Source organism: Oncorhynchus mykiss, chromosome 19, assembly GCF_013265735.2.
Source record: "Oncorhynchus mykiss isolate Arlee chromosome 19, USDA_OmykA_1.1, whole genome shotgun sequence".
Classification (NCBI taxonomy): Eukaryota; Metazoa; Chordata; class Actinopteri; order Salmoniformes; family Salmonidae; genus Oncorhynchus; species Oncorhynchus mykiss.
In genome coordinates this window covers 37904901-37931338 of record NC_048583.1, presented here as the reverse complement: position 1 = coordinate 37931338, position 26438 = coordinate 37904901, and the positions used below count along the sequence as shown (strand labels likewise).

Below are 26438 nucleotides of genomic sequence, written 5' to 3'. Positions count from 1 at the left end.
ACTAACTGTTTTAGCCAAGTTAATAGGTGATTTATTGATCTGAATATAATAGATTAATAAAAATAGAGGGGCTGAACAAAGGCTTTCCCATAAAAAATACTTAAATATATCTAGATGGTATTGATGGTTGAATTGTGTGTTTTCCTGCAGATACAGTGGACTCCATCACCCCAGACAAGGTGCGAGGACTGAGAGATCTGCTCAACAGCAGTGCCATGGACATCATGTACTACACCAGCCCCTTGTACAGGGACGAGGTGAGACTGAAACACACACACACACACAGTGGGTTTAATCCCTCATCTCACTTGACGAGCAGCCCAGTGACGCGAACCTACCAGATGAGCTAAATGCCTTTTATGCTCGCTTAGAGGCAAGCAACACTGAAACATGCATGAGAGCACCAGCTGTTCCAGACGACTGTGTGATCACGCTCTCCATAGCCGATGTGAGCAAGACTTTTAAACAGGTCAACATTGACAAAGCCGCGGGGCCAGACTGATTACCTGGACGTGTACTCAAAACATTCGCGGAACAACTTGCAAGTATCTTCAATTACAATTTCAACATTCAGTCTGCATGGTCAATACAGCACATGCAAAAATGTTGATGACAACGATGCTGTTTTCACTTTGCTTCTTAATATAAACCCACCAGCGTTCTATAATGACACTATTAGCTTACACTATTAGCTTGTGTTTCTTCCATCTGCGAAAAGCTAGTTTGTCTTTTCTTAACAAGTTGTTCCTAAATCTTATACGCAGCTGATTGTTAGCCGCTAATGCTAAGCACTAGCTAGCTGGCTAGCTAATAAATGTACTGAGTAAGAGCAAGCGTAATTAGAAATACAGCCTGATAATACCAGTGATGGTGTAGACCTAAATCAGCATGTTGTTTGTGCAACAGTGTCTTCTAAATTCGAGGTAAACGCAAAGCAGATATATGTTAGCTTCATGAAGTAGCTAAGAGGAAACATTCAATGTTGTCAAAGATTATAGGCTCCCCTAGGAAACACCTATCAACACATTAGTTCCTGTCACAATAACTCCTCCCTGGCATTTTCATTCGTTGTCATGTCAAACACTATTAAAAGTGTCCACTATTATATTCCAACTATAATTAGAATATACATTATTTTTCCCTGATTCCAACCATTAACCCAAGTGTTTTGCTCTAAATCGCAAGTCAATCTGCAACTTTTGGTTAAAAATAAGGCTCAGATTACTTGCCCATGTCGTGCAGCCCAACGTGACAGTATGGAAATGATCTCAAATGTAGAAATGTATGAAAATGATGATTTCTTTGGGGGGGGGGGTTGAAGTTTAATTAAACAGTACAGTATAAAACAATCAGAATGGAGAAAGACCCATTAAAATCACTTAGAATGTATGTGTTGCCACCCTAGGATCACTCACTACTCATAAAGCAAATGTACAACTTTTATTATTAAAAAACTAAATAACCATCATACCGTCCATTTTTTTAAATATAAATACTGTGATCCAATATTTAGACCGCATCGCCTAAACTGCCTAAATGATTACCGCCCCGTAGCACTCATGTCGGCACCATGGAGTGCTTTGAAAGGTTGGTCATGGCTCACATCACGCCAGAAACCTTAGACCCACTCCAATTCACATAATTCCGCCTCAACAGATCCACACACCAATTCTGCCTCAACAGATACACAGATGGCGCAATTTCAATCGCGCTCCACACGGCCCTTTCCCACTTGGACACTTCCCACTTCACCTACGTGTGAATGCTGTTCATTGACTACAGCTCAGCGTTCAACATCATAGTGCCTACAAAGATTATCATTAAGCTAAGGACCATGGGACTGAACACTTCCCTCTGCAACTGGATCCTGGACTTCCTGACGGACCACCCCCAGGTGGTAAGGGTGGGCAAAAACACATCTGCCACACTGATCCTCAACATGGGGGCCCCTCGGGTGCTTGCTTAGTCCCCTCCTGTACTCCCTGTTTACCCACAACTGCGTGGCCAAGCACGACTCTAACACCATCATTAAGTTTGCTGACAACATTAAGTGGAAGGCCTGATCACCAAAAAAGATGAGACGGCCTATAGGGTGGAGGTCAGAGACCTGGCAGTGTGGTGCCAGGACAACAACCTCTCCCTCAGTGTGAGCAAGACAAAGGTGCTGATTGCGGACTATAGGAAAAGGAGGACCGAGCACGCCCCCATTAACATCAACGGGCCTGAAGTGGAGCGGGTCGTGAGTTTCAAGTTCCTTGGTGTCCACATCACCAACAAACTATCATGGTCCAAACACACACAAGAGAGATGTGAAGGGGGCATGACAACACCTTTTCCCCCCCATGAGACTGAAAAGTTCTACAGCTGTACCATCAAGAGCATCCTGACCAGTTGCATCACCGCCTGGTATGACAACTGCTCGGCATCTGACCACAAGGCGCTACAGAGGGTACTGCGACGGCCCAGTACATCCCAGTACATCCCTGGGACCAAGCTTCCTGTCATCCAGGACCTATATACTAGGCGGGGTCAGCGGAAGGCCCAAAAAATTGTCAAAGACTCCAGCCACCCAAGTCATAGACTGCTCTCTCTGCTAACGCACAGCAAATGGTACCGGAGTGCCAAGTCTAGGACCAAAAGGCTCCTTAACAGCTTCTACCCAAGCCATAAGACTGCTGAACAATGAATCAAATGGCTACCTGGACTATTTACATTGACCCCCCCCCCCCCCCTTTTTTTGTTTTTTGTTTTTACACTGCTGTTACTCACTGTTTATTATCTATGCAAAGTCACTTTAAAAATGACCACGGCTAACCTGCACTCCCTGTATATAGACTCGTTATTCTTATGTTATTCTTATGTAAATGTATTGTTACTTTTTCATTTGATTTAGAATATTTTGTAAATATTTTCTATTTCTTAAACTGCGTTGTTGGTTAAGGGCTTATAAGTAAGCATTACATGGTAAGGTTGTATTTGGTGCATGTGACAAAATTAGATTTGAATTGACCCTCCCCTTACCTTCTTTTGATTTCCAGATCACCAAGGGCCTGACGTCAGAGCTGAACCGCCTCTACACCCTGTTCTGCTCCAGGAACCCAGAGTTTGAGGAGAAGGGGGGCAAGGTGTCCATCGTGTCTCACTCCCTGGGCTGCGTGATCACCTTTGACATCATGACAGGCTGGGACCCGGTGAAGTTCTGTCTGCAGGAGCATCAGGATCTGGAGGAGGAGCTGGACCTGAGATGGGTCTCCTATGAGGAGAGATGCCTGCTGGAGCAGCTGCAGCTCACCAGGAACAGGTAGGCAGGGTGGTGGGTCATTGGATGGGTGTCTGTCAGTCCTCTAAACTGTGGCAATCTCGACTGTGTCTAGAGACAGCTTGGGGGGTGTGTGTAGGAAGGCGTGTGGTATGAGTGTTTTGTTAATGGTCTGAATACTACAGGAACAGTATTACTCAAACTCCCCCTCTCCTCCTCAGGTTACGAGAGCTGGAGGATCAGCTTCAAGGCCTGGAGGCCTCCAAACCGCTAGCACTCCCTGCTCTTAAATTTAAGGTACACTCTGCTAACTGCTCAAAAGCAGTCACCCAGGACACAGAACCCAAGGTGTTAATGTAAGAAAGTAACAAGATGACTAGCAAAGATGTGAAGGAAGGATATGGTGTCTGTTTCTTCCTCTTCCCCAGGTGGAGAACTTCTTCTGTATGGGCTCTCCCCTGGCAGTGTTTCTGGCCCTGAGAGGGATTAGACCAGGGAACAGTGGAGAACAGGACCACATTCTGCCTCGCTCCATCTGCCAGAGGCTATTCAACATCTTCCACCCCACGGACCCAGTGGTGAGACACACACACACACACACCGCGATGCCCTTCACCAGGGCTATTCTATTGGACTTGGAGGGCTGAAACACCAGGTAGTTGTTTCTACCGGGTAGTTGATTGCATTATAAATCAGTCCCTGATTAGAGTGGAAAAAATGTAAAACCAGCATCGAATCCCAAATTTGAATAGCCCTGTCCTAACCCTCAGCTCTGAGCCTTGATCATCTTATGGATGATTTATACAGAGGGATTTTTCCTGACCAGAGGATAGACTGGGTGCTAGACTGACTGTGAATGGTTTGTCCCTCCTGCAGGCCTACAGACTGGAGCCCCTCATTCTTAAACATTACAGCAACATTGCACCTGCACAGATACACTGGTAAGAGTTCACAAAGTTCATTAATTGAATTAATTATCTTGTTACATATGAACTTATGAAACTAGTACTTACTTTATGGACAGTGACATGTTTTTCTTGTCCTAGGTGTAGTGCTATAGACCCCACGCCGTACGATGAGATCCGTCCCACCTTCATTAACCCGCAGAAGGACCCGATGTCGGACACAGAGAGCATCCCCAGCCCCACCACCTCCCCTGTCCTGGCCAGGAAATACTATGGAGAGTCTATTGCCAGCATGGGCAAGGCCAGCATACTAGGTACATCTGTCAGTCATCTGGTTGATTCTCTGTATAGAACTTTGTTGCATCAAATAACCATGCATGTTGCATGCACATTATAATGACCTTAAATGCTTGAATAGGAGTGCCTTCATTACCTGCACACATGACACAGATTCAAACAAAGCTAGAACAGAAAGAATCAACTTCATTGTAAGATTACCTCACTCAGCAGGTTCCCATAGATTTTACAGCCAGTCATTTGTACAGCAGGTATTCGTAGACTGCACAACATGTCCTGAGCAGACAAAGCAGGTGGTTCCATTTAAATGTGCTTCAGCATGTTCCCAGCCTGTTGTGATGGAGTTGACATCTATTATTGGACTCCCTCTACAATATTTCCATCACAGACCCACCTGACTGATCATTGGAGATGACACTGGTAACACTGCCATCTTGTGGAGAGAGCATGTAAAGACTAGAGCTGTAGTACTGGGTCTACTTCACTCACCTTTGTTGCACCCTGTCTAAAATTAAGCCTTTGCTGTTTTCTCTCCGCCCCCTCTCTTGTCTGTCTAGGAGCGGCCAGTATTGGTAACAGTATAGGGAAGGGAATAGGAGGGATCCTGTTCTCTCGGTTCTCTCGGTCTGCGCCCTCCGGAGTGTCCTGTGCCATCGAGGCAGGGACCCCAGAGGGGGAGGAGCCGAAGAGGACCGTCGATAGCCAATCAGATTACGGCCTGTCGTCCACCTTGTCCCAGTCCCCCTCCACACTCATAGACCCCTCAGGTTAGTTCAACTACATTTGTGTACAATTGTTTTGAGTGGGGAAAAAATGACGGATTCAGGAATAATTGTATCGTGATCCATGTAATAACAAGTGCCCTTTCCCACCCCTTTCAACCCCCCTAAAAGTTATTTGTTTTATTAAAAAAATTGTGGAGAAGGAATACATTATGCTAATTCACATCAATAAGAGTGCTTGACAGTTGCAAGCCACTGTCCATGTTAACTTTTAAGTACCCTTTTGAATGTGTAGCAGGTAGGCCTATGACAGGTAGGCCTATGCGGTATACAGTAGTTAGTCTAAAATGTATTCTCACAGTGAGTCTCTTTGTTCTACAGTGGAAATGGAGCGCCGCATCGACTTTGAACTCCGTGAGGGCCTTGTGGAGAGCCGCTATTGGTCAGCGGTGACCTCTCATACAGCCTATTGGGTCTCACACGATATTGCGCTCTTCCTACTGACGTTCATATACAAGCAGGCCAACGTGCCGCCACCCACAGACAGTCCTGACCCAGAGTAAACACACAGAGAGCGACTTCACCATGTCCACACTCACACATAGCATCTTTATCACCCATTGTTACTCCATTCTCTCTAACTAGTTTTATACTGACACACTTCTACTAACACACAGACCTCCTTTCGTACTGTTTAGGATGGATACACATTCACCCAAGGGTGACACATTGGATTATGGCCCCCTAAGGGGGGGCAGCCTGCCTGTCACTGTGATGACCAGTCCCAATGCATGCTCTGTGAAGCATGGGGGATAGTAGAGTCCTCCATCTATCCTTCCAGCCGCCAACGAGTATGTCAGAGATTTCATTGCACGCTCCCAAAGGCGTCTCCTCTTCCTCTTAAGATCACATTCTCTGTCTGAAACTGCTGCCCTCTCGGATGTACCAGTCTCGAACTCCCCCCACCATCTCAAACTCCCCCCCCCCCCATGTGTAGCAGGCATGGTTCAGCCATAGTTCAGCCCAACCCAAAGCTCTACTCTCCTCCACAGACTCTTTATGGAGCTGTGGGATGCACAAGCCAGCCTGGACCTCTCGGTAACCTCCCTCATCCACACTGGTCTGTATCTTCTTACCCTGAGTTACGTTTCCATCGACAAGAACCCGGCTGGATACTGGGACCCTCAAATAATGGAAAGACTTATGAAGGAAATGAAAGTTGTGTAACTTTGTCTCAAAACGTATGTTACTGTCTGAGTGAACTCAATGCAACTTTCAAAGGGGTCTAAATGTTATTTCTATAATAGAATGTTAATATATTTCACTAAGAAAATAATACTACAGTTTGTTTTTTCTTTATTTGTTTTGGAAATGTAAAAAAAAAAGTGGGAGACGAACTCGTTCGCTGTACTTCGAGTTAGTGTTCCTCCTTTTCATTACCATTTGACCATCGAGTGACTTTTACGAAGAAGTATCAATTGACAGTAGTGAGCATGAGCCTCGCACAAAGCTCTGCAAAAAGCCTTTATTTTTTATTTTTTATACAACAAAGTTATTAGATGACGTACAGTTTAAGTCGGAAGTTTACATACACCTTAGCCAAATACATTTAAACTCAGTTTTCGCAATTTCTGACATTTAATCCTAGTAACAATTCCCTGTCTTAGGTGAGTTAGGATCACCACTTTATTTTAAGAATGTGTTTGAAGGTAGGCCTTGAAATCCACAGGTACACCTCCAATTGACTGAAATGATGTCAATTAGCCTATCAGAAGCTTCTAAAGCCATGACATAATTTTCTAGAATTTTCCAAGCTGTTTAAAGGCACAGTCAACTTTGTGTATGTAAACTTCTGACCCACTGGAATTGTGATACAGTGAGTTATAAGTGAAATAACCTGTCTGTAAACAATTGTTAGAAAAATGACTTGTGTCATGCACAAAGTAGATGTCCTAACCGACTTACCAAAACTATAGTTTGTTAACAAGAAATTTGTGGAGTGGTTGAAAACAAGTTTTAATGACTCCAACCTATGTGTATGTTAACTTCCGACTTCAACTGTGTAACAGCGTTACCTTATGTCTTTGGTTTTAGTAACTGAATGGTGCTGTGTGGCAAACTGTTTTCTTTGAGGTACATTTGAAGGTCTCATCTTTGGCTCCAGGGAGTGAGTGGCACTGGCTTGACTTTCACTTGATTTTCAGATGACGTTCATACAATGTCAGCAGGACATTCAAGTGACACACATCCGTCCATGTTAAAGTCAAGCTTGGTGAGTGTCATTTTGCCTGTAGCCAGCCTTGACTAGTAACTTACATTATTGTCATTAAATGTAATTTAGTTTCTCTTTTAGTCACCGAGAAGCAATGTTAGGTCCCTGTATGGAGCTCTGAAATGTACCCTCCATTTTATGTTACAGAGCAACTTTTCATTCTAACCAAAACACAGGTGAAGTCAGTTCTGTTCAGATGGATAGTCTGAAGTCTAATTTGCTCCTAATGTATACAATTCAAGTGTCAAAGAGAGATCATGTCAATGCTTAATCCAGGCTGTATCACAACCGGCCGTGATTAGGAGTTCCATAGGGCGGCACACAATTGGCCCAGGGTCGTCCGGGTTCGGCCGGTGTAGGCTGTCATTGTAAATAAGAATTTGTTCTGGACTGACTTGCCAAGTTAATTTTGTGGTTGGAAGGAGGAGCTGTCACTCACAGGTTTGAGCCAGTAGAAACTCTCCTAAGAAACCTTAAAGGTTATTAACAGGAAGTGACCTTCAGGCACTAAAATATTTACATTGATTCCCTGATCAATAAAATGGAAAGAGGATGTATATATTTTTTATCCAATTTATTTTTAATTATCATTTTCAAATATATAGTAGTGTTAACATAGATCCCTTAAAGGTCCAATGCTGCTGTTTTATCAATATCAAATCATTTTGGGGTAAAAATGAAGTACTTGGTTAATTAAAAAGGTCCTATAGAAAAAATTGCTTCTTAGTAAAGAGCAATTTCTCAACAAGAATTTGTCAAGGACTGTCTGTGAGTGGTTTTAGTGGGGAGGGGAAACTGAAAACTATCTCTTATTGGCAGAGAAGTTTGGAACTCTCTTTTTTATTGGACTATTAACTAATTTACGGCCTGGTGATGTCACCAGGTAAGCCAGAACTCAATCCAACCAAAACAGGCAGACTCTTACACTAAAAGGGCATTATCATCGTTTTGAAAATGTTCTACCTCATAGTGTGGAAATGTATATAAAACACAGGGAAATTAAGTTTTTGACTGCACTGGGCCTTTAAGGGAACAGGGAATTCAGCAGGTGGCCAAATATTACTGTTATTTTATGCGTGCTTTACTCTTAATGGCTAAGCCAGTATGAACAGAGCATGTTGAAATACAAGGGCGTTTTCCCTCTACGAAAGGGCTTCAGGTTAGTTATTCAGCTTTAGTCACTTTTTCCAAGAACAATATGCAAAGCTAAACAAGCTCAGTACATTTGTTTATGGCTCAGAAAGAGAAACATGATGCCTGAATCACTTTGCATCCCATCTGGTCATTTTAAATGTAAATGTGTCTCATCTGGGTTATTGCAGTGTTGCCAACAGATGTTTGAAATCCTAAAGCTGCATTAAAATGGTCTGGCACTGGCTGCTCATCATCTAAAAAAAAAACACAAGGCATGTTTTTAAATAAACCGTTTTTTGCAATAAGATGCGGGATGATGAAATGGAACTAACCTCAAATTAACTTGTGTGTTTGTGTGTGCTGCTCACTGCACATTGTTATTGTAGCGTTCCCTGTATGTCCTATGCTTTGTTATCTGAATAACAGTCTAATTAATTGTCTAATAATATGTATAGCACACACTCTTGCTAAGGGCTGGGGTCTAGTAATCCACACAATGGATTTCTTTTAGTTTTTATTTTGAATGTGCTCATTTGGGATCATTGCAGAAGAGTGGCGTGCATGTTATTGGGGCCTATTTTGTGACTCAAATCAAGTGGACTCAGACCAGGCTGCCTTGAAGAGGACCAGATAACTCTTGATGTCATGGGCAGTAAGGGAAAATGACTTGGAGTTGTTCAGAATGAATGTTGATGGTGGATACACATTCTCAATGGCTATAAATGTCACAAGAGCGCTTTAGACATGGATCTTATTGCTTTTGTGTGTTTCTGTTAAATGTCTGACGGAGGTGAAAGACTATGCCTCTTTTCTGCCATTTAAATCAAGTTGTTTCCATATTGGGCAGTCATGCAACTAATTCTCTCTTATGAAGGGTTTGAACACTCCCCAACATGTTGTTTTAAGTATACTGGTCAAGGACAGTTTAACTGATGTCTCTGCATGCTAAAATGATACCTGCTGGGTATGGGGTTTAGAATGATGGTTGGAGGGGGCTATCATAATTGTGGTTGGTTAAAGTTCCGATACATCAGGCCAGCTATCACAAGGTGAACCTTATTCAAATACAGGCAAGCACCGAATGTCAACTGTGTTCGGAAATATATTGGCTGAAGAAATTAGTTTAAATAGTTTGATGTGCACATTCTGTTTTTTGTTCTGTTTTGATAATGGTCATGGGACTCTCTTGTCAGGGAGGTTTCACAAACCTCAGGGATATGTCTGTTATATTGTCTGACCAGCTCAGCTCTGAGCATTTAGTGAAGCCACAGGGAAGTCAAAGTACAGTAGCTAGCTGGTCTATCACAGAGTCGCCCACAGTTTGAGAGCTTTGGTTCACCTTTGAACCCTAAGGGATCATCTGTCAAACCGGTTGTGTTCAGTAGGGCACACTGTAGAGAATACAGTATGTTTGGGATGAAATATAGACGTCAGTGTTCTTATTAGATAAGTTCTGATAGTACCGCCTTGTTTTCCTATTACAAAACAATTTCCACCTAATGATATGCCCCAGAGCTCTCGCCTTTCAGATTATGTCCACAGAATGAGAAGTACCATCTTGGAATGTCTGCATTGTCTTGAGTCGACTGTATGAACTCAACCTTTTTCAGTAAGACTGTTACTTTCTGCTGGAAAAGTGACTCCCTAGAGCTGTTCAATAACCCACCATGCCTGTAATCAAACTGCCATCCAAAACATTTTATTTTATTAAAACATTTTTCTTATTTTATTCTGTACTCTCCCATCTGCTTCTTTTTAAAGTTGTTCTGTCATGTCCCAATGATGATGATGATATCTGAGAGGAAGGTCTGTACTGACCTCTGGACTGTCTTGTCTGTCTGAATGAGAAGTGCTAAAATGTGTGGGAGGGGGGTCTGGGACGAGGCTGAGGGAGGAAGATATTGTCAAAATATTAAGCAGGAACGATTCGCTAGTTTCCAGGTTCTGTTGGAGCACTATACTGCTATTTGTTTTCTTTGAACCTTAGATCAAATTCTTTCCTCTGCACTGCACAGACTTTCCAACCACACCACAATAGCTGATTGATAGTTTATGAATAGAGCTTTGTGTGATTGAAGATATTGGGTAACACTTTTTATGTATCTAGATTGGTACAGTAGTTGAATCCAAGTGCACTTAAACAATATCTGTAAAGCAGAGTTGGGATTAGTTAAAAGTTAAGTGAATGCAACAAACACTGGACTGCAATACCTATGGCAAAAAAACCTGGCAATACCATTGGTTCTAGGTTTGGCCACAAGATGGCAATCCTCCCCATGAGTTCCTCTAAATCAATGGCTCCCGTTGACCATCTGGTCATCAGAGACCTCTCCCAAGTCCATTTCCTCTCTCCACTAACAATGAGGCAAGAATTAGCATGAGTCAGTTGTTACTGATCAGCCCTGTGGTGGTCTGTATATCTGAGCTATTACAAAGGATTTATAGAGTGATGTACTTGATCAACCCTTCATTTAGTTTGTCCAGTACTAACTCCTAGTTAAATCACATGCAAATACTTTGGCAGTGAATATTAAGACTGTCTGTACACCATGCTATAACGCTGTAATATACTTTCTAGCTGAATGCTTATGTCCATTACTAGGACTGTTTGCCAGGATTGTGTCATTTAAGTACAAAGTTACACATTTCCATTGGACACTGCCATATCCACTTGATTACAGACACTGTTGTGAACTTCATTAGAGGATACAGTACAAGTTCCACATCAGTAATTGACTGTCTGGATTTGATTGAGATTATTTTTGTGACGGGTCGTTCCTGAATTGCTTTGGCATTTGGGCATGGCATTTTTGAAAAATGTAACTTTTTTTCTATATTTGTATTTGGTTATGTCTTCCTGTCTAAATCAACTAATATGGCAGCTTAATGACTTTAAATCATGTTTACCATTATGATATCAGTGTGCCACCCGTAGGAGTAGTAACACTGATTATGGTAACACCAGTGAGACATTTTAGGGTTCTTTAAATTCCCAAACTTGTCACTACTATATCACTACTGGGACAAGCCAATACGCTTACACTAAGTACTTTAAAAATGCATAAATAGAAAGTTTTGCGGTATGACGGTTGTGCGTCTAGTGGTTAGAGCTTTGGGCCAGTAACCGAAAGGTTGCTGGATCGAATCCCTGAGCTGCCAAGGTAAAAAATCTGCCATTCTGCCCCTGAACAAGGCAGTTCCCCGGTAGGCTGTCATTGTAAATAAGAATGTTCTTAACTGACTTAAATAAAGGTTTAAAAAAAAAATGTAACGGTTATATCTTTGATACACGTTTTTGTGTATATTCAACTGTTTTAACTATTAATCATTTGAAAGGGTTTTTCATGTTTACAAAAGCAAGGGACGTAAATGCCACCACAATTCAAGAACGACACTAGACCAGTGGTGTGAAAGTCAGACATTGTACAGAGAAACCTGACGCAGACAGTACAGTTAGTATAAGAGAGTACTATCTCCTGCTCTGCAGCACCAGTCCCCACTCCTGGCTGCGCTGCATCTGATTCCAAATGTTTACTCTGCAATTAAACAGAGCCTATAAAAGGCAATGGGTTGGCTGCCAGACTCTGACTAGGGGTTCAGAGCAGCAGGAGAGAGGTTATAAATCGCTTTGATGCAGACCATAGTCTGAGGCCCAAATTCCTTTGCTGGAGCTAGTAAGAGCAGAACACTAGAGGAGAGCCAGAAACACAGATGATTCATGCCTTGCCCCTGACCACTTGGAGCAGGAGTGCATGCTGCTGTGCAGAAGAGCAGATGCAATGGGGGAAAAAAGGATACCAACTCAATCTTTGCCAAACTAGCCATTTGTCTGTCTATGGCTTTGAATGCACATCAACAAGTAGTTTGGATAAATATGTCATTCTCTAGAGTGGTGGAGTCAGTGTGTGGATAGAAAAACACAAATTCCACACATTGATATGTGATTTATTTTGTTTATAATGACTAACAGCTAGGTATCCATACAGACTCAACAGGGTTTTATTTCAATAGGGGGTTGATTCTTCTGCCCTTCAATCGTCCATTACTCTTGCCTGTTAATCTTCTCATCATTTAGGATAAAGACTCAAACTGTAGGCCCACGGTGTACAATACACTCATGTTGGTCTTGGAATGATGTATCAGAAATGAAAATACAGGGGCGAGAGTTTCTCTCTTTATTTGATTTAGCTATGCTTCAAGAAAAATAATGCACAGAACATGTCAGTCTGATAAGAGGAGAGGGTAGAACATAATTTCAGGAAAACAAATACAATGCCTGTTATGATAAACAGTTTACATTTTATTCAAAACCTCTTAAATGTATATTCCCCATATTTGGGGACCCTATTAGATATTTTTTTTATACAATTCATTCTGGTATGAGAACGGTAGCCCTCCCCATCTGCAAAAGCAGGGTTTCTGCGGAAAGCTGAGTATCTTGGCTATTGATCGGTGCCTTCAAATCTTTGTTGTGATTTACTACCACATATGGGCAAACAAATGTATAAGGGCAGGCTGAGCCGATGACCTCATTTCAAGATGATTGCTACCTACATTTCGGTTTTCGTTGTGAAGCATAAACTAAATAAACACTGACTACGTTGATACTCACCGAAAGCCGGGACTCCACAGATCATGAGGATATTGTATTTGTCTGCCTGTGACCTACCGTTATTGATCACCAGTCCCGAGAGTAAAAATGTTTATTTTATGCTACGTTATCTACATCATACAAGGTACAGTAAACTTGGATTTAGTCTGTGTTTGAGCAATAGCTACAGGGGAGGTATCAAATTAATCCTGAGGCTCGTAGGAACAGATCTAGCATATTACCAATGTTATTGGTGTATCACTTAGTGGCAACATCGAATGTCCACCGAGTGACTATATATCTTTGCGCATCAAAATATGACGTTGCCCTCTTATGCGCTGTAGGCATCCATTCCACGGTAGTGGCTACTTTGGCACATTGACAGTATTGTAGTCAATGAAATATGCTTTCCAGGGCTATGCAGTTGACCTGGGTGGGACAAAGCAAGGGCTAGAACCTTTTAACATCCAGTGTGCAAAAAAAAGTGCAATTACCACATTCGGACACTTTGGAGAGATTGAAAGGACACTTGAATGTACCCTGGATACCCATAACACCCGTGAGGTTGATATGGTATAAATTGTGTTTTTATACAGAACAAATAATATTTAGGGATTGCAAATATGTAATAGCACTGGAATTATCTCATTTACAGACATATGCCCCTTTGGAGAGGTTTAGGGACATTTGGAAACGTCCCGTGACCACACTTGACACCACTTACTAAAACAGCTGCCCATTTCTTGTTGTAGGTCTATCATTCTAATTTTTTTTCTGATATTGTTCACGGTGTGGAAGCCATCTGATGTGTTTCCAGCTCTAGTCATCAATAATTCACGTATAGCTTGTCAATAAAAGATGACTTTCAAAATGAAATTAAAAAATGTTATTTTGTGTGTGCTTGATCTTGTGTATTCTAAGCTATGTAACTCCTATCTATCTTCTGATCCTTTCCTCATAGTCTCCCAGATGTCTTCTTTCCAAATGTTTGCATGTCAGAATAATGTAATTACACATTAATAGCAGTTACTTTTGGGTATGCCTATTTAGGCGGAAATCTAAATTTTGCCATTACACCTTATTAATTCAAATTAATGAGCAGTAGCTAGGCATATCCAAATCGTATTTAAGACTGGACACTGGACACTTTGTAACATATTTACAGTGAGAGCGACATAGTGCAACATTGTATTTTAGACCAGTGGGCTCCGTCTCTGGATTTGATAGTTGGATGGGACTTTAGAACGTGTTTTTTAAATGAGTAATTGTGTGCAATTCTGTAGGCCCCATAGCGGTCACCGGATGTACCACCGCAAGCTCCGTACTATTTCCATAAAAGGCATGCAGCAGCGGATATGCCCTTGTTATTCCCTACCAAACTGTTGACATTTCCTCAAATTAGTCAGTTATGAATGAAAGCATGGAATAAAACGACAGACAATGTATTTCTAAATAAGAGTTTGTATTTGGGGAAATAATTGAAACTCAAAGCCTAGAGGCAAAAAATACCCGCGAGAAAAGGACCCGATCGTAATAAAAATGATAAATTACATTGTGCGTAATTTCCCGCGTCACATTGTAACATTTCCCTTCCAATGACTGATAAAGAAAGTATAGTAGGAGCAGGGGCGATGACCGGTCGGGTCGTGCTATCCGGATTCCTTGGGGCGTCCCTACCCTAACCTTAACTCCTACCCTTACCATTTTATATTTAAACTTCAGTGGCATAGGGACGTTCCAAGGATCCCAGATAGCACTGATCGTGCTGGGAGAGAGTCCCTGCTGCACTATTTGAAAGGAAAAGACGGATTGGAGCTGGAGCAATGAGTGACGTTATCTGGTGGAAAGAGGGAGGGCGAAAAAGAGACGGCTGGACTCCATTAGCTGAAGCCTGAGGAGACCCTTTGGGATACTTCACTTGGACGAGTTCTTTGGGATTTTCTCTTTGAACAGACCTAGATACAGGATTTAGAAGAAAAAAACGTGTTGACTATCGAATCCTCTGAAGTTTTAGTGGCTTTTTGGATTTGGCTTGGTGTATTTGAGAAGGTGAGTGGACACAAACTGATTTAAATGTTCGTCCTCCCAGCTCGCAATAAATGTAGCCTAGTCAGTATTTTGCTCACTCTGCTGCTAGGAATTGAGTTTTGTACACCTACTGCGCATAAAAGACTGGTTATATCTGGTAAATAAATGAGGATTCATGTGTTTTAACTTCCTTTTTACTTCATGAAACTTAATTTAGTTAATTTATGGGCATGTTTTACTGGTTGACCATATTGTGTGCTCAGGAGTTCTTGCATGGGGCTGCTTACGTAATCAACTTCATATTTTGAATGGCTCTCTTTACCGTTAGAAAAAGCAGGTGAACACACAAATGGGAAGTGTTATTGTTTGCCATAACTAGGCCTGAAGCCTACCCTTTGTTCTCATTTGGTTATTGAATAATTGACTGCGTCCTCTGTTAATTCCAAACAAGCATAGTGATATCACAAGCATTCTTCAAATGGCTTATAAGATAACTTATACATTTGACTTAGATTCAAGGAAAGACACTGTTGAAGTTATGGAAGCGCAACATTTTCCCAAATCAAAACACTAACACTGATCGGCTATGGTGGTGAGGGTCCTGTGCGTCCTCAAGTCACTTTCAGCCTGCATATGACAAACTAAATGAATGTAGCCTATGGCACGCACCAGGGTAACAGGTTTGCATTTTTCCTACCAGTTGAATGGAACAATGTTTAATATTGGGCAATTTTTCCTAATTGTTATGATTTGTGTCAGGATGGCGCTGGACGGTATACGGATGCCCGATGGCTGCTATGCCGACGGGACGTGGGAACTGAAGATGCACGTGACAGACCTCCACAGGGATGTGTCTTTGAGGGTCACTGGCGAGATCCACGTTGGTGGGGTCATGCTCAAACTCGCGGAGAAACTCGGTGAGAGATGTTTAATGGTGTCACACTCCTTTTAGTACAGATCTGCTGAAAATGTGCCTAAATGTTCTGTTTTTATGTCCCATATCATTCAAACCTTTTGGAATATAAATAATGTTTTGTCCCTTTTGATTTATGTCAATGATTTTTATTTCCCCACGTTGTTTTATGCTTCTATTCAACATTTGTTTTCCTTCTGTGGTTGACTAAGGAGGAGGAAGGCCATAGTTGGTCATGAGGCAATGTTCTTTAGCCCCTTTACCTCCCATCTGCAGATGGGTTCTCTATGGCAGTTACCTTGTCATATTTGTGGAACAGTAAATATCTTTGTTTGAAACATTGTTACTCAACGGACCACTGGAATGCCAGTTCCGGTAAACACATTAACAGATAATAGCAACCTGTAACCAGTGAGTGACATGTATGAAAGATCGGGCTACTGTATTGGCTTAAGTGGGAATTCAGAATCTATCTAGCCAGTAATGTTTTATATGGACACACGGTTGTTTCATGGTGGAAAAGGGTCATGGTGGCAGTGCAGTTTGGGTCTTGACAGCATGTCGAATGTGCCTGAATACCCAACTTTCCTCCATTGCACAAAGTTTTATTCCCTGGCCTGCCCGTTTCCCTGTTTAGCCCTCCTGTTAAAGCTCAGGATAATTGGGGCCTTTGTTCCCTGTGGTCGTCTGTGCTGCATTTAAACCAGGCTCATAATCTTCATTGCTGCTGCACCATGTGGGAAGACATGAATGTGTGTGGTTGTATGAAGCTGTGTATGCAATCCTCACTCTTCTGATGGCCTGGATTCTTTGTTCCAGGACAAGGGTGTGTGTGTTTGAAGGGGGTTGTCCAGCTTGTTGAAATATTGAACTCTTTCACTGCTCTTAATATTAGTCAATAGGTTGTGTGTTCATGGTACTTTTCTCAGTCTGCAGGAATCATATTATGCATGGTCCTGACTACCTCTGGCTACCTGTTGGTCTTTTGAGTTATCGCCAGTAGATTCCAGTGGTTTGATGGCCATGGATTAGAATAGCTTGGTTCGGCTGACCATGACTGGTGGTTGTTCTGGTCACACTGAACCAAAACAACACTATGTGAGTGGAGTAGGCCTAGTTTGTATGTGAGGAGACGCACACAAGACTCCCCATTGGCAACATCACCAGTGTCTTCATTATCTCTTGATTACAGTAAAAGCACTGCCGCTGGGCTAACTAGTTACTAGTCACTCCAGTCATATTGACTTCTTAAACTATTATTTGTTTTGATTACACTCACGTGAGGGTTGAGAAGTTTAAGTAGCTGCCATGGCTGTCCTAAAACACTCCCCACAGTTTACTGGTTGGTTGATTGTTTTCACATTAAAATAGGTTTAGTCAGGTTGTTTTTGATTGTAATCATTAACCCAGCCCCTCTGTAGACTTCACACATGACTAGTCACTCCAGTCACCACTACTCACTACCTTTTTCAGGTACAGTACATTGGCCTGTTGCTCGGAATACTGTACCTATGACCAACAGAGAAACCGGTTAGTCAGTTGCATCAATGTGATGATCAAGTATGATCAGAGTTTTGGGTGGAAATCAACAGGTTGGCTTTGAACTTGAGTGGGAGCATGGGACCCTCACATGATGAAACCGACATGGGCATCCCCCTCCCCTCTCATGTGACACTGGTGTAGGCACCACCTCTTTGTGCTTTTCCCCAACTGTAAGTGACCTGCTTTCATGCCTCAAAGTCCACCCACCTTTCTCACTCGTGACATTGTTGAATAGTTCAGAACAGACCCCTCTGAACTGTTCTCAAGTGCTCTAGTTACATGTACACATGGATTCGCTGTTTGGTTGGATGCGATGCGAGTCCTATAGTTGTCTTGTAGTATGCAGGCTCTTTTGTAGGGCACTTTTTGAAGGTAGTGAACACACGCACACATGCTGGGGGACACTTAGGTGCCACACACTTCTGGCATGCATGTCCTCTGTCACAGACACAAAGGACGTCCTTGTGTTTCTGTTTGTGGGACAATCTTTGGCATGCCTTACACTGCATTGTGTCACACACACACATACTAAATTAAGATCCCAGGACCTCTCATGATGGTTTCACAGCTATTGTTCACAGTTATTATTCAAAGCACAGCACTTGTTTTTTTTTTACCAGCAGTTGTCTTATTTATTGTGTTTGTTTTGATATATAGTGGGCCGTGGCATGTCTGCATCATGCATGTCCGTGTGTGTGCTGTTCATGTCCATTTGCGAGTGCTGTCCGTGTGTGTGTGTTCTATGTCTTATCCCTCAGCCCTCCATCTCCTTCTATAAGCACTGGTCTTCCTCCTATCTCTGAGTCTCAGATGGGGAGCAGGAGCTCCAGGATGATGGATTAAACTGAAATGCCAGGAAAGCACTTTGCTATTGATTACAGCCTTCATTCTCCTTCAGCCTGCAGAGAGGAGAGCTGTATTTAAGGCTGCATAATTGATCACCCCCCCTCTGATTGCCCCCTCACTCACTACTTCACTTGTTTGTGTCTGCTGGCTTTGGACATTGAAAAATAACAGAGTAATAGAGTGCTTCCTTTGAAAGCTTTCTGTTGGAATCGAAGAAGGGGAAACAAACATCCAACATAACAACATTAGCAGTCAGCTTTATTTGATGAAGATAGAACATTTGTCATACTGTATTATATAAACCATTGTAGAAAGTCTAGCTTTATCTGTAGAACTTCTATTAGATTATGGTTCACGATCAACTTCGGGTTAATGAGTTGCACTAATTGTCCAACTTGGTCCAACTTGATTTTACACTCAACCATGAGCTGCTCAGTTTCACACCGTAAACCATCGTTTGCCACATCCTGAGAACATTTCAACACCAGACATCGCCTCCATCTAGAGGTCTGTGAGGGACGGATTTCTTCATCCCGCAGCTTTTCATACCGCTCCCGCTGGCTTTCTGTCCGACTCCCACCAGCTCCCGCTGGCTTTCTGTCCGACTCCCACCAGCTCCCGCAAGAACTGGTCTAGAACCCAACCACAGTCCCGCAATGTTATTTTTGGCATATGTGACGCAGCTCGCTTGCCAGCCGTGGTCACAGACTCCTTGCTCAGTCCAAATGCTACGCCACGCCCAAGACATTCGTGTCTATAAAGTTCATTTCTGGAATTTCTTTCCTTAATGCGTTTGAGCCAATCAGTTGTCATGACAAGGTAGGAGTGGGATACAGAAGATAGACCCACTCGGTAAAAGACCAAGTCCATATTATGGCAAGAACAGCTCAAATAAGCAAAGAGAAACAACAGTCCATCATTACGTTAAAAAGGTCAGCCAATCTGGAAAATTTCAAGAACTTTGAAAGCTTCTTCAAGTGCAGTTGCAAAAACTATCAAGCGCTATGATGATGATGAGCTCTCATGAGGACCGCCACAGGAAAGGAAGACCCAGAGTTACCTCTGCTGCAGAGGATAAGTTCATTCGAGTTACCAGCCTCAGAAATTGCAGCCCAATAAATGCTTCACAGAGTTCAAGTAACAGACACATCTCAACATCAACTGTTCAGAGGAGACTGCGTATCAGGCCTTCATGGTTGAATTGCTGCAAAGAAACCACCACTAAAGGACACCAATAATAAGATGAGACTTGTCTGGGCCAAGAAACATGTGCAATATACATCAGACCAGTGGAAATCTGTCCTTTGATCCGATGAGACCAAATTTGAGATTTTTGATTCCAATTGCTGTGTCTTTGTGAGACTCCGAGTAGGTGAACAGATGATCTCCGCATGTGAGGTTCCCACTGGGAAGTGAGGAGGAGGTGTGGGGGTGCTATGTTGGTTACACTGTTTGTGATTTTATTTAGAATTCAAGGCACACTTAATCAGCATGGGTACCACAGCATCCTGCAATCCCATCTGGTTTAAACTTCGTTTGTTTTTTAACAGGACAATGACCCAACACACCTCCAGGCTGTGTAAGGGCTATTTAACCAAGGAGAGTGAAGGAGTGCTGCATCAGATGACCTGGTCTCCACAATCACCCGACCTCAACCTAGTTGAGATGGTTTGGGATGAGTTGGATCGCAGATTGAAGGAAAATCAGAAAACAAGTACTCAGCATATGTGGGACCACCTTAAAGACTGTTGGAAAATAATTACAGGTGGAGCTGATTGAGAGAATGCCAAGAGTGTGCAACGCTTTCATCAAGGCAAATGGAGGCTACTTTGAAGAATTTCAAATTTAAAATATATTTAGACTTTAACACTTTGGTTATTACATGATTCCATGTGTGATAGTTTTGACGTTGTCACTATTCTACAATGTAGAAAATAGTAAAAACAAAAATAAAAAAAAACCTTGAATGAGTAGGTGTGTCCAAACTTTTGACTGGTACTGTAAGTATTCAGACCCTTTCCTCAATACTTTGTTGAAGCACCTTTTGGCAGTGATTATAGCCTCGTCTTCTTGGGTATGACCCTTTAAGCTAGGCACACAGGTATTTGGGGAGTTTCTCCCATTTGTCTCTGCAGATCCTTTCAAGCTCTGTCAGGTTGGATGGGCAGCATAGCTGCACAGCTATTTTCAGGTCTCTCCAGAGATGTTCGATTGGGTTCAAGTCCTGGCTCTGGCTGGACCACTCAAGGACATTCTGAGTCCCGCGTTTTGTCTTGGGTGTGTGCTTAGAGTCGTTGTCCTATTAGAAGGTGAACCTTTGTCCCTGAACCTGCTCCAGAGCGCTCAGGACTTTAAGGATCTCTCTGTACTTTGCTCCGTTCATCTTTCCCTCAATCCTGACTAGTCGCCCAGTCCCTGTCGTTGAAAAACATCCCAACAGCATGATTTGTGCCACCACCATGCTTCACTATAGGGATGGTGACAGGTTTCTTCCAGCTGTGACACTTGGCATTCAGGCCAAAGAGTTCAATCTTGGTTTCATCATACCAGAGAATCTTGTTTCCCATGGTCTGAGAGTCTTTAGGTGCCTTTTGGCAAACTCCAAGCGGGCTGCCGTTCCTTTTACTGAGGAGTGGCTTTCATCTGGCCACTCGACCATAACGGCCTGATTGGAGTGCTGCAGAGATGGTTGTCTGTCAGGAAGGTTCTCCCATCTCCACAGAGGAGCTCTGTCAGCATGACCATCAGTTCTTGGTCACCTCCCGTACCAAGGCCCTTCAATCCCGATTGCTCAATTTGGCTGGGCGGGCTGCTCGAGGAATAGTCTTGGTGGTTCCAGTCTCATTCCATTTAAGAATGATGGAGGCCACTGTGTTCTTGGGGACCTTCAATCCTGCAGACATTTTTTTGGTACCCTTCCCCAGATCTGTGCCTCAACACAATCTTGTCTCGGAGCGCTACGGACAATTCCTTCGACCTCATGGCTTGGTTTTTGCTCTGACATGCACTGTCAACTGTGGGACCTTTTCATATAGACAAGTGTGGGCATTTCTTAGTGTATGTAAACACACTGTAGATTTCTCCTGCACAATGTATTTGGGTTGTGTATCAGAGTTCCAGGAATAGGGTTTGTTAGAAAAGCCAAACATTCGATTTAGGGGTTGTGAGGAAGTTCCTTTAACAATACACAGTACTCTGAGTGATTTCTGAGGGAGGTGGAAAGCTTGGAGGAGAGGGGAGTAGGATTCAACTGCACCTAGACATATTTTGTTTTCCCTTCCTCTTTCTAATGCATATGGCTAGTATTCGAGGGGGTTAAGCTGATCCTAGAGCTGTGTTGTAAGGGATAGAGTGGCGCAGGGCTGGTTCAGAGGAAGGGGAGGTGGGGATGAGGGGGGGGGGGGGGGGTAGAAGGGAGGTGGGGGGGGTTGAAGGGAGGGGGGGGGGGGTAGAAGGGAGGTGGGGATGAGGGGGGGGGGGGGGGTAGAGGGGATGTGTATGATGTGAGCCACTGCTCTAGAATTCCATAAAAGTATTCTGGGGAGCAGGAAATGACTTCCAGGGTTTGGCATGTGGACACTGCAGTGCCGTCATTCCAATACCTCCTGCTGCCTGCTTCAGCTCTAACCCTCTCTTTTTTCTTTCCGTCTTTGGTTCACTTTCTTTCTCTGTTCCTGCCATCGACTACTCCCTTCTTGGAAAATATATTGCGTATGAGGAGCCTGGGCCCTGAACTTTTTTTTGGGTGGGGGGGTATTTATAAGCCATGTATGCAATGTCAAAGTAGTTGCCCTCTTTGCCCTTTTTTTTATTTTGATGTCTTTTTAATGAGTAGACACTATTTAAAAGTCGGATGTATTTATTTTGGATTTGAATGTGGGAGCAAAGGTCTGCCTGGGTATGTTTGTAGTATGGGGGCGTTAGTTAGCGATTTGAGATGTATTGGCCTTAACCAACTGACATTTCCTTTAAAAAGCGGTGACTAGGTTTTCCCAGTACTCCAATCAGAATGGGAGGTTTGAGTGGTCTATTACGTTGTTGTGTTTTGGACAGTTTCCCCCCTGACAAACCTGTCCAATTCGGTGCTTCATTTATAAACGTTGGGTACATTTTTAAACTAAATGTCTGCATGCTCTGTTTCTGAAAAGACTGCATGCACAAAAATATTGAGATTCATAAACTTGGCACACGCCATACATACACGTCTCCCGTTATAAATCAGAAAAACTGTGAACGAGCATTATAACTCTGCATGAATAACGCCCATTATTCACCTTTTTTATGGTGACAATAACGCCCTTATTTGCTGTATACTTTGGAAGTATTGGAATTAGGCCAAGACGGTAGGCTGTCTAAAGGAAATGGCAATTGCAAACATGATCAAATGCCTTTGGAGGTGTTGGCAGAATGTTTTCTTGTGTCATTTGCTGTAGCTGGCTGTTTCTGAAAGACAAAAACAATAGCAAATTGTTGTGGACCTGTAAACGGATTGTTTGAATTCAATGTTTTGCATTTACTGTTTCCCAAACCTAAATATGCTGCACTGTCCCTGAATTCTGAAACATTGTCTACTCAGATTTTTTTTTAAAACAACAGTAGGCCATTTTACAGTGGTAGCCTGTTAAATTCTACTGTGTTGTCAACTGTGCTCCCTTTCGGATGTATAGAGCAAACACTTGAAATGATATTAGCCTATATAATAGGCCCAATTAAATGAGATGTGTGTGCTAATTTGTTGTATGGCTACTTGGGGAATATGAACTCCTCATTGCTGGAAAAAGTGTACACTTGAAAATGAAATGGTGCATCTTGAGATTTCATCCTGCAAAATGTCAAATACATTTGCACAAGGCAATGAACTGGCGCATGTATAGAGTTGAAGTTTACATACACATAGGTTGGAGTCATTAACTTGTTTTTCAACCACTCCACAAATGTCTTGTTTTGGCAAGTCGGTTAGGACATCTACTTTGTGCAAGAAATTGTTTAGACAGATTATTTCACTGTATCACAGTTCCAGTGGATCAGAAGTTTACATACACTAAGTTCACTCTGCATTTTAAACAGCTTGGAAAATTCCAGAAAATTATGTAATGGCTTTAGAAGCTTCTGATAGGCTAATTGACATATTTTGAGTCAATTGGAGGTGTACCTGTGGATGTATTTCAAGGCCTACCTTCAAACACAGTGCCTCTTTGCTTGACATCATGGGAAAATCAAAAGAAATCAGCCAAGACCTCAGGAAAAAAATGGTAAACCTTCACAATTCTGGTTCATCTTTGGGAGCAATTTCCAAACGCCTGACGGTACCACGTTCATCTGTACAAACAATAGTACACAAGTATAAATAACATGGGACCACGCAGCCGCCATACCGCTCAGTTCTGTCTCCTAGAGATTAACGTACTTTGGTGCGACAAGTGCAAATCATTCCCAGAACAACAGCAAAGGACCTTGTGAAGATGCTGGAGGAAACGGCTACAAAAGTATCTATATCCACAGTAAAATGAGTCCTTTATCGAAATAACCTGAAAGGCTGTTCAGCAAGGAAGAAACCACTGCTCCAAAACTGCTATAAAAAAGCCAGACTATGGTTTGCAACTGCACATGGGGACAAAGATTGTACTTTTTTGGAGAAATATCCTCTGGTCTAGAACTGTTTTGCCATAATGACCATCGTTATGTTTGGATGATAAAGGGGAAGCCTGCAAGCCGAAGAACACCATCACAACTGTGAAGCGGGGTGGTGGCAGCATCATGTTGTGGGGGTGCTTTGCTGCAGGAAGGACTGTTGCACTTCACAAAATAGATGGCATCATGAGGGAGGAAAATGATGTGGATATATTGAAGCAATATCTCAAGAGATCAGTCAGCAAGTTAAAGCTTGGTCGCAAATGGGTCTTCCAAATGGACAATGACCCCAAGCATACTTCCAAAGTTGTGGCAAAATGGCTTAAGGACAACAAAGTCAAGGTATTGGAGTGGCCATCACAAAGCCCTGACCTCAATCCTATAGAAAATTTGTGGGCAGAACTGAAAAAGCGTGTTTGTGCAAGGAGGCCTACAAACCTGACTCAGTTACACCAGCTTTGTTAGGTGGAATGGGCCAAAAATCACCCAACCTATTGTGGGAAGCTTGTGGAAGGCTACCTGAAACGTTTGACCCAAGTTAAACAATTTAAAGGCAATGCTACCAAATACTAATTGAGTGTATGTAAACTTCTGACCCACTGCGAATGTGATGAAAGAAATAAAAGCTGAAATAAATCTTTCTACTATTATTCTGACATTTCACATTATTAAAATAAAGTGGTGATCCTAACTGACCTAAGACGGGGACATTTTACTAGGATAAAATGTCAGTAATTGTGAAACTGAGTTTAAATGTAGTTGGCTAAGGTGTATGTAAACTTCTGAATTCAACTGTATTTTGTGGGTATGCAATGTTTATAATGAGGCCCCAGAGAAAGCTGGTCTGTGTTTGACAATGGCACGGACAGGGGGTTTGTGAGGAAACGGATGCGATTTATCACAGGATGTGACTTCCTGTGTAATTTTGCTTCTTAACCTCCCCTCCACTCTCCTTGTGTTTAGGGGCTTTCTGGACGGATGCAGAGCCTTCCCAGAATTGTCTTTGGTTTGGAATAAGGGTCTTTGCTGCCTACAAAGAGAAAGATGATCAGATGGTCTCCCTTTCTCCCTAAAGAGCAGGAAATGTCTCAAATATCCCGCATTGTTAGCTGTTCATGCTTCATCTTCCCTATCGTGTTGCCATGACAAATCAGAGGTAGCACATGGATTGAGTCGTGACTGTGAAGCAGCCTTGTCCATTGGTCAGAATCCTTCACAACCATAGAGGGAGAGATGGCCTGACTGAGCCAGGCGATAGCCCAACTCTGCTCTAATCTATCATACAGGAAGTAGTTAGGCTAAGTAGCAACCCTGGCCTGCCCAGAGCTTTCCTGTTACAGTAGCAAGATCCTGCTGGGATTTAGTCTCCAAATCCCCCCCCCGCCACACACACACACACTTTGCGGCCTCCACCATCCCCAAGAGGTGGTGGTCTACTCCCACAATCACAAAAATGTTGCACAACCACCACCTTGTCAAAAGCTGAGCACGACACTACAAATGGTCTTGAATTGCCCATATCGAGACTAAATCTAAATGCAAAATGTTTCCAAAGATGGCAGAGATCAAGAACTGTTCCCTTCTCTCCCTCCCTTAAGCTAGCAAATTGCCGGTTCTTGGACCGTTCTGCTTGCTGTTAAAAATCCAGCTACTTTCTCAATAAGCTGTAGTAGTACAGTTAGCTGTGTACATTGCTGTATTTATTGTGTTTTTGTGTAATTATTGTAATGTGTTCAATGTGTTTTTACTACGTGCTGAAAAATGAATTGCCCCCCCGGGGACAATAGACCACTTTTAATTATGTTTGGCAACTCAAACGTGCAGTGGATAGGCCTTTCATGGCTCCTCCTTTTGGAATCTGATACTGTTGTTTTTGTTGTCCCCGACCTCTGTCCTCTCCCAGTGCTGCTTGGTGGCTTGGCTGTCTTCTGTCCTTACGCCCAAGGAGGAAGCTGTCTGCCGGCCACATTGTCGGAGAAACACCAAGCACCTGTGGGTCAATGGAGTAAACTGATATTGTTTTTGTTTTGGTGCCTAGCCTAAGTTCCATTCCAAAACCCTGTCTCCTCCCCCTCTATCCTCATTTAATCTCTTTTAGGAAACCTAGGGCCTATTGGAAAGAGCTAGGCCTACTTTCGAGATGGCGGCCAAGGCTATGGGGGTTTTGATACTTTTGCGAAGGTGGGTGTGAGCGAAGCAAGGTTATGATTTCTCTGAAAATTATACTGGTCAGAGATTGGGGGGATATCACATTAGCATGATGGATTGTCCGTGAGTATGGCAGATCTCCCATCGCCG

General features: G+C 42.7%; 2 protein-coding genes across 8 annotated transcripts in view; both read left to right on the top strand.

Annotated features, from left to right (window-relative positions):
* ddhd1a (DDHD domain containing 1a) overlaps nucleotides 1-6830 on the top strand; it is a 32604-nt gene extending 25774 nt beyond the window's left edge. For both annotated transcript variants that reach the window (XM_021574113.2, XM_021574114.2), the window contains 8 exons: nucleotides 151-257; nucleotides 3039-3301; nucleotides 3481-3556; nucleotides 3688-3837; nucleotides 4136-4200; nucleotides 4306-4478; nucleotides 5019-5228; nucleotides 5565-6830. In XM_021574113.2, coding sequence (XP_021429788.2) covers nucleotides 151-257; nucleotides 3039-3301; nucleotides 3481-3556; nucleotides 3688-3837; nucleotides 4136-4200; nucleotides 4306-4478; nucleotides 5019-5228; nucleotides 5565-5746 — 1226 coding nt within the window. In that variant the 3' untranslated portion in view covers nucleotides 5747-6830. The remainder of the gene's footprint in view (nucleotides 1-150; nucleotides 258-3038; nucleotides 3302-3480; nucleotides 3557-3687; nucleotides 3838-4135; nucleotides 4201-4305; nucleotides 4479-5018; nucleotides 5229-5564) is intronic.
* Nucleotides 6831-14774: 7944 nt separating this feature from the next.
* LOC110497761 (fermitin family homolog 2) overlaps nucleotides 14775-26438 on the top strand; it is an 81904-nt gene continuing 70240 nt past the window's right edge. For all 6 annotated transcript variants that reach the window (XM_021574112.2, XM_021574111.2, XM_021574108.2 and 3 more), the window contains exons 1-2: nucleotides 14775-15229; nucleotides 15968-16125. In XM_021574112.2, coding sequence (XP_021429787.1) covers nucleotides 15969-16125 — 157 coding nt within the window. In that variant the 5' untranslated portion in view covers nucleotides 14775-15229; nucleotide 15968. The remainder of the gene's footprint in view (nucleotides 15230-15967; nucleotides 16126-26438) is intronic.